General features: G+C 51.5%; 1 protein-coding gene across 1 annotated transcript in view; it reads right to left on the reverse strand.

Annotated features, from left to right (window-relative positions):
- LOC144487535 (membrane-associated guanylate kinase, WW and PDZ domain-containing protein 3-like) overlaps nucleotides 1–14,452 on the reverse strand; it is a 79,046-nt gene extending 64,594 nt beyond the window's left edge. The window contains exons 1-3 of the mRNA XM_078205620.1: nucleotides 14,380–14,452; nucleotides 13,997–14,296; nucleotides 9,589–9,705 (exon numbers count right to left, since the gene is read on the reverse strand). Coding sequence (XP_078061746.1) covers nucleotides 9,589–9,705; nucleotides 13,997–14,294 — 415 coding nt within the window. The 5' untranslated portion in view covers nucleotides 14,295–14,296; nucleotides 14,380–14,452. The remainder of the gene's footprint in view (nucleotides 1–9,588; nucleotides 9,706–13,996; nucleotides 14,297–14,379) is intronic.
- Between the last annotated feature and the right edge of the window lie 652 nt (nucleotides 14,453–15,104).

Consider the following 15,104-nt stretch of genomic DNA (forward strand, 5'->3'; position numbering starts at 1 on the left):
GTGACCATGAAATCACTTTCCATTGTTGTAAAAACCCACCTGGATCACTAATGTTCTGTAGGGAAGGAAATCTGCTGTCTTACCCGATCTGGCCTACACGTGACTCCAGACCCACAGCCATGGGTGGCATGGTGGCACAGTGGTTAGCACTACTGCTTCACAGCGCCAGGGACCCAGGTTCGATTCCGGACTTGGGTCACTGTCTGTGTGGAGTTTGCACGTTCTCCCCGTGTCTGCGTGGGTTTCCTCCGGGTGCTCCGGTTTCCTCCCACATTCTGAAAGACGTGCTGGTTAGGTGCATTGACCCGAACAGGCGCTGGAGTGTGGCGACTAGGAGAATTTCACAGTAACTTCACTGCAATGTTAATGTAAGTCTTACTTGTGACTAATAAATAAACTTTATGTAGCTGACTCTTAACTGCCCTCTGAAATGGCTCCAGCTAGTCACTCAGTTACATCGAGAAGTTCATAAGGAATCAAACTGAATGGACCACGCGGCATCAGCCTAGGCACCGGAAACAACTCTGGCAAACCCAGCCCTGTTGATCCTGCTGAGTCCACCGTACGAACATCTGGGGGCTTGTGTCAAAATTGGGAGAGCTGTCCCACAGACTAGTTGAGCAACAGCCTGACGTGGTCATACTCATGGAATCATATCTTACAGATAATGTCCCAGACTCCATCACCATTGCTGGGTGTGTCTTGTCCCACTGGCAGGACAGAGCCAGCAGAGGTGGCGGGCGGCACGGTGGTATACAGTCGGGGGGAAGTTGGCATGGGAGTCCTCAACGTCGACTCTGGAACCCATAAAACCTCATGGCACCAGATCAAACATGGGGAAGGAAACCTCATGCTGATTACCACGTAGCATCCCTCCTCAGCTGATGAGTCAGTTCCCCTCCATGTTGAACACCACTTGGAGGAAGCGCTGAGGGTGGTAAGGGCGCAGAATGTACTCTGGGTGGGGACTTCAATGTAGTTCCACCACAGACCGAGCTGGCCGGGTTAGACTGGAACTGCGGCAGGTGGTGAGGGAACCAACAAGAGGGGAAAACATACTTGACCTCATCCTCACCAACCTGCCTGCCACAGACGCATCTGTCCACGACAGCATCGGTAGGAGTGACCACTGCACAGTCCTTGTGGAGGCGAAGTCCCATCTTTACATTGAGGATACTCTCTGTTGTGTTGTGCGGCAAACACTGTACTAAATGGGATAGACATTGAACAGATTCAACAACTCAAGACTGGGATCCATGAGGTGCTGTGGATCATTAGCGGCAGCAGAATTGTACTCAACCACAATCTGTAACCTCATAGCCCGCATATCCCCCACTCAACATTACCACCAACTCAGGGGATCAATCATGATTCGATAAAGAGTGCAGGGGGGCATGTCAGGAGCAACATCAGGTACATCTAAAAATGAGGAGTCAGCCTGGTGAAGCTACAGGACAGGATTACTTGCATGCCAAACAGCAAGTGATAGACAGAGCTAAGTGATCCCACAACCAACAGATCAGATCTAAGCTCTGCAGTCCCGCCACATCCAGCCGTGAATGGTGATGGACAATTAAACAACTCGCTGGAGGAGGAGTCTCCACAAATATCCCCATTCTCAATGATGGAGGAGCCCAGCACATCAGTGCAAAAGATAAGGCTGAAGCAGCCGGAACAGTCTTCAGTCAGAAGTGTCGAGTGAATGATCCATGAGAAACTAGAGTAGGATGACAAGGATGTGAAAAGGAATGAGTGCTCAGTTGGGAATTCATTGCAAGGTGCGGGAGTGGGGGGGGGGGGGGGGGGGGGGGAGAGAAGAGAGAAAGAGAGGTTGCTTTTCATGCCTGTCATGGCCTCTTAACGATTTCCCAAAGTTGTACAAGTGAGCAATGTATTTGCATGTGGGTGTGTATTTCTTACTCTTGGAGTGACTGAGTCAATTTAAAATAACCTAAGAACAAAGCCCCTTGTCAATGAGCAGTGTGGTATACGAATTTCAGTGTCAGTGTGATGCCAGGTGTGTAGGCCATGCGTCGCAATAATTGGCCGATTGCATCAATGAATCGTTGCAGGGAAGAGAGAGGGGTTCCTTGCTTTTACAGTACTGCAGATGTGGCACTTTTAGCTGCCCAGTTACTTCCCAGTGATTTTCGAATGCCTCTCCTTCTCTCCCTGGGTTGAAGCTCTGGTTTGCTTCTCTGAAGAAGTCTCAAGGGGTATCTGTCTCATAGGCAGTCTTTTCAATATAGCATGAAGCAAAGATAGCTGCTCGTGTTGAGTCACTGTTCCATCCAAGGCAGGTGGTAATGTCATTTTGCGATCTGAAGTCTCCTGACCACTTGCAGTAGTCAAAAGGGTCAATTCTTTTCACACCTTAAATTGCTTATCAATTAAAGTCTGTGTTTGAAGGAATACCTCAGAGTCAATGGATCTTATTTATACTAGTGGGGCATCCATTGTATTTCAAATGTCTTTTCTTGGTATGCCTGCTTCTGACAGCTTGACAACACTGAAGGTCAGATGACTCCTGGCAGTCATCTATGGGTTGCACCCCTAGTGTGAGAAGGGGTGAACTGGCTCCCTTTCTTTGTTCAACGTCCCCTCAGTTGGTTGCAACAAGATTACTTTAAAATGGGTCGCTTCTGTTTGCGGATACCCTTTTCACAGTCCCAATATCAAACCAGGCTTCTTTAAGTTAAAGCAGAGTGAGTTTATTTCCTATTAAGCGTGAGGAATATACTAAAACACATGCACCTACATTCACACAGATTCGAAATGAGAATTGAATCTATAAATAAGGTTTTCAAAAATATATATGAATCAGTCTTTGACTTGTCCGTGGGGAGTTGATGTTGGAACGTTGCAGCCGTTGCATTTTGAGATTTCAGTAGTGCTGACTTCAGCAGTTGAATATTTGGTTTTGAGATTCCAGCATCCAGCAGTTTAGCCGAGAAGTTTCCTGGCTTCCTTTTCAACTGTGGCCTTGATTGACTTGGCTTGCCTCAACGATCATAGAGATAATGTTACCTACAAAACCTTTGCAAGGCTGTCTGCTGCTGTCTTTTCTCTTGTGTCACACACTCCGTCACACCCATCACGAGTCTATACTGGCCACTTTTTGCAGCCGGCCTTTATCTCAGCCTCTTGTATGTTCCTGGAAGATGCAAATCTACAATACTGGGTATGTTATTTACAGGATATCATTCCTGTTGAGATGATAATCAGCTCCCATTATCTCCACAGGAGATGGCAGTTAACTTCCTGTATGGCTTCCGTGCATTTTCTATGTCCATGTCAGGAAACAGGGTATGGTATTCCACTGTTTCTCTCTCTCAGTATCACCCTACATTTCCAGAAGTTACATGCTCGGGTGGCACAGTGGTTAAGCACAGCAGTCTCACAGCGCCAGGGACCAGAGTTCAATTCCAGCCTAGGCTTACTGTATATGTGGAGTTTGCATGTTCTCCCAGTGTCAGCGTGGGTTCCTCCGGGCATCCCGGTTTCCTCCCACAGTCCAAAGATGTGCGGGTTAGGGTTAGGTTGATTGGCCATGCTAAATTGACCCCAGTGTCAGGGGATTGGCAGGGTAAATATGTGGGGTTACGGGAATAGGACCTGGGGGGGAATTGTGGTCGGTGCAGACTTGATGGGCTGAATGGCCTCCTTCAGCACTGTAGGGATTCTATGATCTTTGATTTATGCGTCCCATTTTCAAAAACACAAATCTTATTTGAAAGTTCAACATGTCTGTAGGTAATTCAGGGTTTTTCTCCATCATTGTAACACTTCCTCCCTTCACTGGAATGAAAGGAAATATCAAAACGACAAGCACCCTCACACACGGATTCATTCTCTTAGCAATAGTCAATGTTATCTTTCCAGTTCTTATCGGGTTTAAGTTCTGGTCAGGGCATTCTGGAGTTCTGTTCACATTGGATGTCAAACAGTAACTGCCAGAGTTCAGTTCCAACAGATATCATCACAGTGCAGCTTGGGGGAGGTCATGTGACATACCGCCTCGATGTTGGATACAAGATGTACATGTCCAAGACAGGTGTCAGAATTCCTTTTGCTTTTGAGGAGACTGGTGCAAATTAACCAATTGCTGCTCCCTTTGTTGAACCCCGTGGTGTTAGGTCTGCTAATGCTTTTGTCATGAACACCATTATGGACAATTGTAAAGGTTTTCCTTTTGTACGGAGGTAGCTGCACCGGGCTCCTTGTCACTGTAGCCATTGTTACCTTGAACCCAAAGACAGAAAATGCTGGAAAATCTCAGCTGACGTTTAGAGTCCTGACGAACCTTTGTCAGCTCTTTTCTCTCCTTACAGATGCTGCCAGACCTGCTAAGATTTTCCAGCATTTTCTCTTTTGGCTTCCAGCATCCGCAGTAATTTGCTTTTATCCATTGTTACCTTGAAATTGCTGCAAGGCACCAGGTGACTGGCTGAACCATGTGTTAGCTCAGCAATTCTCCACTTTTAAAAGCCCAGGTGGAAATAAATGACTTTATAAAACAGTCCGGTTGTTGAATAAACATTTTCTGTCACGTCTCGACCCTCGTGACACCCTCCACGAGTTACCTCGGCACTTCGGAGTAGAGATTATGAGATGTGTAATATTACAATACCTGGTCGGAAGATTACATTGTGAACTGGTCTAGGGAAAGAAGTCGAATTGCTGAGAACGCAAATGGAGCAGAGAGGAAAAGACTGAGAACTCCAAGAATTAGAAAGCAAGAAGAGAAGAGATGAAAAAGAGAGAATGTGAAGGGCAGAAGCTTTCGAAGAAGAGTATGTGAACTGGATGGGGAGATAGAGGAATTAGAGGCATCCCGCAGAAAAATACTTCCAGAAGTCCAGAAACATCGCTGGAGAAAGCCAGCCAGGATCTGTGGGGATACAGGGGAACCCTGAATAGTTCTGAATTCTTAGAGCGGTTAGCACAGCAGTAAGGGCTGGAGTAGCAAGGCAAGGCTAATTGCAATCAAAGTGGTGGAGAACAGACCAACAAGTCTGCAGCTAGGCAGAGAGCTGGAGAGGGCTCAAGGGCCCCAGAGAAGGCAACAAAAGCAGTGCCTTGGAGTTAAGTCACGGTTCCTGGAATTTAAAAGAAAAGGCCAACTTTAGGTTTGTGCAGTAACTAAATGTCCAGGCGAGACCGGTGGAATTTAAACCAAGTAAAGAGGATGGTCTGGAAATTGAGTTAATAAGCATTAAGTAGGCACCAGGCGAGCTCTGAGACAGTCAGGCGACAGGGAGAGAGGTGTTCCACCCAGCTGCAGAGTTAGACTGGCCAAGGATCGGCCAGCACTAATAAAAGACCACAAATGAGAGACCTGTAAAGTTTCAAAAGGAGGATTTAAGGGGGCAGTGATCCATTTGCAGACAGTTTAATGACAAATGGGAATGAGGTTTCCCCCCTCCCAAGCCAAGAAGCAGTGAGTGAGGGTGATGCCTCTCCAAACATCATGGTTTAACTGAGTCGACTGAGTATACTCATTGGAATTCAGAAGAATGAGGGGAGATCTTATAGAAACATACAAGACTATGAAGGGAATAGATAAGATAGCAGCAGGGAAGTTGTTTCCACTGGCAGGTGAAACTAGGACTAGGGGGCATGGCCTCAAAATAAGGGGGAGCAGATTTAGGACTGAGTCAAGGAGGAACTTCTTCACACAAAGGGTTGTGAATCTGTGGAATTCCCTGCCCAGTGAAGCAGTTGAGGCTACCTCAATGCATGTTTTTAAGGCAAGGATAGATACATTTTTGAACAGTAAAGGAATTAAGAGTTATGGTGAGCGGGTGGGTAAGTGGAGCCGAGTCCACAAAAAGATCAGCCATGATCTTATTGAATGGCGGAGCAGGCTCGAGGGGCCAGATAGCCTACTCCTGCTCCTAGTTCTTATGTTCTTAACCTCTGAAGAGCAAACGGGACTCCAGGTTAGCGGCCTGTCTTTGAGCTCCACCTCTCTCCAAAGTCTGACGTCCAAAATAATCCTGTATTTCACCTATGGGGTGAACTTATTCCCTGGATACAAGAATACCTTTCTGCATCTTCAACGGACTCCACCTGCAACAAGTCCCAAGGACCCAGACCCGGAATTCAACCAGACGAAAGAACCCTCATTGGACATTTTGACTTACAGGACTCTGGGCTCAATTGAAACCATAACTCTTATTTTTGTCAGGCTCTTGCCCTGTACCTCTGTCTTTCCCCTAACCTTTTATTCTACGAGTGCAAAAGTGGCGAATGTTACAAAATTTTGAGAGTGTGAGAAATAAACTAACCCTTTTAGTGTAGCGTATCTCAGGTTTGCTGTAGGGTTATTAATAAAGGCTCGGATCACTTCAAAACTCAAAAGTTTGGGAAAATACACCACATATAAAGGGGGAAACCAGAAATCAAAAACAGCTTTGCAGTCAGGTAGTGAGCGGAGAAATCAGGGCCACTATAATTAACCCCCTTCTTGACCTGTCACATCAGATCGGTCATGACCTTATTGAATGGTACAGCCGTGTAGCCTACTTCTGCTCCTCTGTCTGACGGTTGTATGGTCATGATGGAGGAGCCTCAGCCCCTGACCTGGTAACCCGTGTGGATGAGGAGGGGATAGGTTGAGCAAACAGTTCACGGCAGCGTGGTCACGTGGGGGAAATGAAGATGATCGGTCACAGTGGGGGTTGGGGAGGTTGTGGGGGGGGGGGACGTCGGGGATCGATAGACTCCTCATCATTTGAGGAGGGATGTAGTTTCAATGGAGGTGGTTTAGAGGAGCTTCATTAGATTGATTCCAGATATGAGGGGTTTGATTTATAAAGAGCGATTTGACAGTTTAGGCCTATACTCCTGGAGTTTACAAGAACCAGAGGAGGTCTAATTGAGGTTTACAAGGGGGATTGTCAAAGTAGATGTGAAGAGAATCTTTCCTCTTGTGGGGCAATCTAGAACAGGAAGTCATAGTTTTAGAATAAGAGGTGGCAGATTTAAAACAAGAGATGAAGAGAAATGATTCCTCTTAAAGGGTCGTAAGTCTGTGGAATTCTAGAGTGGGTAGAATGCACCACACTCTACCCCAGAGTGTGGTGCATTCTGGGATATTGAGGACATTTAAGGAAGAGGTAGACAGATTTTTAATTAGTAAGGGTTTGAAGGACTATGGTGAACGGGCAGGAAAGTGGAGTTGAGGCCAAGATGAGATCAGCCAAGTTCGCATTAAATGGCGGAGCAGGCTCGAGGGCTGAAATGCCAACTACTGCTCCTGATCTCATGATTCTTATGGTTAACCATGACCGGAACTCAGGGCTGTGGGGGCGGGGGGGAATCCAGTTGCCATGATCTGCGTGACATAGGCAGAGAATCTGAGATGTTCGTGACAGGATTGTCATCTGAGAGCTGTCCAGCTCTGACAAAGGATCATCTAGACTCGAAACGTTGACTCCATTCTCTCTCCACAGACGCTGTCAGATGTGCTGAGATTTTCCAGCATTTTTCTGTTTTTGTTGTCGTCTGAGAGACTGGGTCAATTGGGCCTGTACTCACTGGAATTCGGAAGAACAAGAGGGGATCTAATTGAAATGTATAAAATTCTGACAGGGTTGGACAGACTGGATGCAGTGATGTTGTTTCCTCTGGGTGGAACAAGGGGTCAGTCTCAGGATATGGGGTAGACTATTTGAGACTGAGATGAGGAGGAATTTCTTCACTCTAGGAGGTTTGTAAACCTGTGGAATTCTCTACCACAGAAAGCTGTGGACGCCAAGTCACTGAATGTATTCAAGAAGCAAAGAGAAAGATTTCTAGACAGGGAGAGGGTGGGAACATGGTGTTGACATTGAGGATCAGCCATTCAAATGGCCTACTCCTGCTCCTATTTCCTATGTTTCCAAACTAAAATGTCAAACATCAAAGGTAGTTATTTCTGCATTGGTACCTGGGTCACGTGCCAATTGATGTAGGGTCAAACAGAGAGGGAAATTGAACACTTGGCTTAACAAGTGGGGAGGCACGGTAGCACAGTTGTTAGCACTGCTGCCTCACCAGTTTATGACTCTGGCCTTGGGTGGCTATCTGTGTGGAGTTTACACATTCTCCCTGTGTCTGCGTGGGTTTCCTCCGGGTGCTCCAGTTTGCTTCCACACTCAAAAGATGTGTGGGTTAGGTGGATTGGACATATAAATGCGTGGAGTTACGGGGATAGAATTGTAGAATCATTATAGTGCAGAAGGAGGCCATTCAGCCCATTGAGTCGGCACCAACTCACCAACGGAGCATCATACCCAGGCCCTATCCTAGTAACCCCACATATTTACCCCGCTAATCCCCACATCTTGGGACAGTAAGGGGCAAGTTAAGAAGCACTGCAGCAGTGATTTGTGTACTTTTCTGTATTTTTGGGGCTTGCACTGTATGAGCTGAGAGTGGGTGGGATCAGGGAGGGCAATGGTGTCATGGGGAGCTTGACCAATTAGGGAGGGATATGTCACCTCTTGGAGCGAGGCTTGACATCAGTGATGGGTGGAGGTTGGTGTCACATAGGCATCAGGTGGGCAGTGGGCCTGGGTAGGATGCTCTTTCGGGGAGTGGGTGCAGACTTAATGGGCGAAAGGGCCTCGTTCTGCCCTCTATCTGAATACATAAAGTATAGAACCGGGTATCTGCTGCTCTTGTCCTTCCAGATGGTCGTGGGTTTGCAAGGTGCTGCCTAAGGGACGTGTTGAGCTCCTGCACCTTTTAGATGGCACACATGGCTGTCACTTCACATCAGTGGTGCAGGGAGTGAATGTTTATTGCGGTGGATGGAGTGCCGATAAAGCGGGCGGATTTGTCCTGGATGGTGTTGAACTTCTTGAGTGTTGTTGGAGCTGCACTCATCCAGGCAAGTGAAGAGAATTCCACACTCCTGACTTGTGCCTTGTAGATGGTGGACGGGCTTTGGGGAAGTCAGGAGGTGAGGTACTCACCGCAGGATTCCCAGCCTCTGACCTGCTCTGGTAGTCACAGGATTTATATGGCTGGTCTGCTCCTTTTTCTTGTGGTCTTTTGATTGGCCTTCTTCTGTGCCGCCCCATGCTAGGAAGGCCATAAAGAACTAATGGCTTGTGCGAGGCCTCGGTAGGGGCTAAGATACACCCATTATCATACTCCTACTTTAAAGTCACTCCACACTCGCTATACTGACTTGGAAATATATCGGCTGTTCCTTCACTGTTGCTAGGTCAAAATCCTGGAACTCCCTCCCAAACAGCACTAAGTGTACCTACACCTCAGGGACTGCAACGGTTCAGATGGCAGCTTCTCAAGGGGCAATTAGGGATTGGGAATAAATGCTGGGTCTAGGCAGAGACACCCACATTCAAAAGAGAGGAGACACTGTCCCATCAAAAATGATGCAGCAACCTCCCCAGAAACAGAGCAAACAACTCTATGTTTCACTCCCTTGCTGGAACACACTGCCTCCAGCTTCCCCCGTCGTTCCTCAGTCACAGTGTGGAGGTTACTCAAAGCATCATTTGTACCTGTTTGTCCAGTCACATGACCCTGTTGTGTCATTCATTGGGCATCACTCAGGGCATTCGAGGTACTTACACGGCACCACCCGGATATAGAGATTCAGGCGAATACGGTCCTGGAGTTCAAAGTCTGCTGAGCCTTTAGTGAATACCAGTCTGAGGTAGTGCCGCAGGTCAGCATTCAGTTGGGAACCTGGGGAGACAGCAAGTTGGAGAGAATGAGCTCACAGCCGGTCTCATCACGCAGCCACACACGCGCACAGAGCGCCACGGATACGCACATGCAAAGAGCCCGACAGACACACGTGCACAGAGCCCCACAGACAGAGGCGCGCGTGCAGAGCCCCGCGCGTGCACAGGCCCACACGTGGGGCCCCGCCCACGTGCGCGCGCCCCACCCCGCAAGTGCGTGCCCTGCCCCGCCCACGTGCGCAGATCCCCGCCCACGCCCAGGCCAACACGCCCTGCCCCGCCCACATGTGTGAGACCCACCTCGCAAACACGTGCTCAGTACAACACGCATGCGCACGGCCCCGCGAACGCGCACGCACGCACAGAGCCCCACACACACACACAGCCCCCCCCACACACACACACAGCCCCCCACACACACACACACAGCCCCCCACACACACACACACACACACAGCCCCCTCCCCCCACACACACACACACAGCCCCCTCCCCCCACACACACACACAGCCCCCTCCCCCCACACACACACACAGCCCCCCCCACACACACAGTCCCCCACACACACACACAGCCCCTCCCACACACACACACACACAGCCCCCCCCACACACACACAGCCCCCCCCACACACACACACAGCCCCCCACACACACACGCACACACAGCTCCCCCCACACACACACACACGGCCCCCACACACACACACACGGCCCCCCCACACACACACACAGCCCCCCCACACACACAGCCCCCCCACACACACACACAGAGCCCCCCACACACACACAGAGCCCCCCCCACACACACAGTCCCCCACACACAGCCCCTCCCACACACACACACACACAGCCCCCCCACACACACAGTCCCCCACACACACACACAGCCCCCCCCACACACAGCCCCCCCACACACACACACACACACACAGCCCCCCACACACACACACAGCACCCCCCACACACACACACAGCCCCCCCCCACACACACACACACACACACACACACACACACACACAGCCCCCCCCACACACACACACAGCCCCCCCCCACACACACACCACACACACACACACACACACACACAGCCCCCCACACACACACACAGCTCCCCCCCCCCACACACACACAGCCCCCCCACACACACACACACAGACCCCCCCCCACACACACACAGACCCCCCCCCCACACACACACACACACACACACACACACACACACAGCCCCCCCCACACACATACACAGCCCCCCCCCCACACACATACACAGCCCCCCCACACACACACACACAGCCCCCCCCCACACACACAGCCCCCCCCCCACACACACACACACAGCCCCCCCCACACACACACACACAGCCCCACACACACACACACAGATCCCCCCCCACACACACACACACACAGCCCCCCCCCACACACACACACACAGCCCACACACACACACACACACACACAGCCCACACACACACACACACACACAGCCCCCCCCCCACACACACACAGCCCCCCCCACACACACACACACACACACAGCCCCCCCCACACACACACACACAGCCCCCCCCCCACACACACACACACACACAGCCCCCCACACACACACACAGCTCCCCCCCCACACACACACACAGCCCCCCCACACACACACACACAGCCCCCCCCCACACACATACACAGCCCCCCCCACACACACAGCCCCCCCACACACACAGCCCCCCACACACACACACACAGCCCCCCACACACACACACAGATCCCCCCACACACACACAGCCCCCCCACACACACACACACAGCCCCCCCCACACACACAGCCCCCCCCACACACACAGCCCCTCCCACACACACAGCCCCTCCCACACACACAGCCCCTCCCACACACACAGCCCCTCCCACACACACAGCCCCTCCCACACGCACAGCCCCTCCCACACGCACAGCCCCTCCCACACGCACAGCTCCCCCCCCCCACACACACAGCTCCCCCCCCCCACACACACAGCTCCCCCCCCACACACACAGCTCCCCCCCCACACACACAGCTCTCCCCCCCCACAGACACAGCTCTCCCCCCCACACACACAGCTCCCCCCCCACACACACAGCTCCCCCCCACACACACACAGTTCCCCTCCACACACACACAGCTCCCCCCCACACACACACAGCTCCCCCCCCACACACACACAGCTCCCCCCCACACACACACAGCTCCCCCCCACACACACACAGCCCCCCCCCCACACACACACAGATCCCCCCCACACACACACAGCTCTCACCCACACACACACAGCTCCCCCCCACACACACACAGCTCCCCCACACACACACACAGCTCCCCCCCACACACACACACAGCTCCCCCCCACACACACACACAGCTCCCCCCCACACACACACACAGCTCCCCCCCACACACACACACAGCTCCCCCCCACACACACACACAGCTCCCCCCCACACACACACACAGCTCCCCCCCACACACACACACAGCTCCCCCCCACACACACACACAGCTCCCCCCCACACACACACACAGCTCCCCCCCACACACACACACAGCTCCCCCCCACACACACACACAGCTCCCCCCCACACACACACACAGCTCCCCCCCACACACACACAGCTCCCCCCCACACACACACACAGCTCCCCCCCACACACACACACAGCTCCCCCCCACACACACACACAGCTCCCCCCCACACACACACACAGCTCCCCCCCACACACACACACAGCTCCCCCCCACACACACACAGCTCCCCCCCACACACACACAGCTCCCCCCCCACACACAAAACTTCCCCCCCACACACACACAGCTCCCCCCCCCACACACGCAGCCCCCCCCCCCCCCCCCCGCACACACACACACAGCTACCCCCCCCCCCCCCCACACACACACACACAAAAGATTGTCATCGACTTCAGGAAGCTTAGTGGAGAACATGCCCCTGTCTTCATCAATGGGGACAAAGTAGAAAGGATCGAGAGCTTCAGGTTTTTGGGTGTCCAGATCACCAACAACCTGTCCTGGTCCCCCCCATGCCGACACTATGGTTAAGAAGGCCCACCAACGCCTCGGCTTTCTCAGAGGACTGAGGAAATTAGGCACCTCAGCTACGACTCTCACCAACCTTTACAGATGCCCCATAGAAAGCATTCTTTCTGGTTGTATCACAGCTTGGTATGGCTCCTGCTCTGCCCAAGATCACAAGGAACTACAAAAGGTCGTGAATATAGCCCAATCCAACACGCAAACCAGCCTCCCATCCACTGACTCTGTCTACACTTCCCGCTGCCTCGGCAAAGCAGCCAGCATAATTAAGGGTCCCACGCACCCTGGACATTCTCTCTTCCACCGGGAAAAAGATACAAAAGTCTGAAGTCACGTCCCAACCGACTCAAGAACAGCTTCTTCCCTGCTGCTGTCAGACTTTTGGATGAGCTTACCTTGCATTAAGTTGATCTTTCTCTACTCCCCAGCTATGACTGTAACACTACATTCTGCACTCTCTCATTTCCTTCTCTATGAACAGTATGTTTTGTCTGTGCAGTGCGCAAGAAGTAATACTTTTCACTGTATGTAAATACATGTGACAATAATAAATCAAATCAAAAACACACACATAGCCCCACACACACACAACCTCTTTGGTTGAGGGATCAATGACAATGGGGATAGATATCGGGTGAGGGGCAGGAAATTCAGAGGGGACCTGAGAAAACATTTTTTCACTCAGAAATGTTTTCATTCTTCACTCGTAATCTGGAATGAGCTGCCTGCAAGGGTAATGGAGGCTGGAAACCTTACAATCTTTAAGACATATTTGGATGAGCTTGAAAGATCATCGCAATATTGGGGTCATGCACAGAAAAATGGGATTAGTGTGACTTTCGTGGTTGCTATTGTTGGCGCAGACTTGATGGGCCGAAGGGCCTTGTCTGTATGATACACACAAACACACGCATCCCCTCCCCCTCAGAAACGCAGCCCCATATCCTCGCACACAGAAACACAGCCAAACACACACACACGCACCCTCCCACACATAGATGCGCAGCCACACTCGCATGCACGCAGCCTCCCATACACACATGCGCCGCCACACGCACACAGCCCTGCACGCACACAGCCCCCCCACGCATGCGCACACTGCCCCACACGCACACAGCCCCCCACGCATGCGCACACAGCCCCCCCACGCACTCTCTCTCTCTCTCTCTCTCTCTTTCTCACAGGGGACAATCTGTTGTAAATAGCCTCACCTTGTGGAGCTGTTTTGATATGGACAGGGTCAGGGATGTTTGCCAGGAGCCCAAGGGTGTCTCTGAGCGTGAGGCCGGATACAGGAGTCTCATTCACCTCCAGCAGCAGGTCACCTGCCTGCAGCTTCCCCGTCAGGTGCCGGCCCTTCCCACCTTGGCGATCGGCAATGTAGAGGAACTGGCCGTACTCTGCCCCACCCAGCAATCGAAGGTTTAGAACCCCCTGCTCGTCCCGACATAAGGTGGTCTCCCGCGTTCTCTGTGTCCAGTGAGTGATGCTGAGGAGCTTCCTGAACATGTCTGGAGAGGGACAGAAAAAGGGTGGGACGAGTTAATCGCCAACACCAATAAACAGAGGCCTGTCCAATCCTGCACAACTTTACCTTTTCATTGTCATCATGATCCAGACACAAAGATCACCGGGGTTAAAGTTCTGCTCCCTGGCTTATTAGTAACCAGCCCCAGCCCAATGTTCATTTACATTTCAATTGGGTGGGGAGAGGATAGAACACAGCCCAACAAACACTCCCAGGACAGGTACAGCACGGGATTCGATACAGAGTAAAACTCCCCGTACACTGTCCCCATCAAATATTCCCAGGACAGGTACAGCACAGGGTTAGATACAGAGTAAAGCTCCCTCTACACTGTCCCCATTAAACATTCCCAGGACAGGTACAGCACGGGGTTAGATACAGAGTAAAGCTCCCTCTACACTGTCCCCATCAAACACTCCCAGGACAGGTACAGCACAGGGTTAGATACAGAGTAAAGCTCCCTGTACACTGTCCCCATCAAACACTCCCAGGACAGGTACAGCACAGGGTTAGATACAGAGTAAAACTCCCTCTACACTGTCCCCATCAAACACTCCCAGGACAGGTACAGCACGGGGGTAGATACAGAGTAAAACTCCCCGTACACTGTCCCCATCAAACATTCCCAGGACAGGTACAGCACAGGGTTAGATACAGAGTAAAGCTCCCTCTACACTGTCCCCATCAAACATTCCCAGGACAGGTACAGCACGGGGGTAGATACAGAGTAAGACTCCCCGTACACTGTCCCCATCAAACATTCCCAGGACAGGTACAGTACGGGGGTAGAT

This window comes from Mustelus asterias, unplaced genomic scaffold (assembly GCF_964213995.1).
Source record: "Mustelus asterias unplaced genomic scaffold, sMusAst1.hap1.1 HAP1_SCAFFOLD_853, whole genome shotgun sequence".
In the NCBI taxonomy this organism is placed as follows: Eukaryota; Metazoa; Chordata; class Chondrichthyes; order Carcharhiniformes; family Triakidae; genus Mustelus; species Mustelus asterias.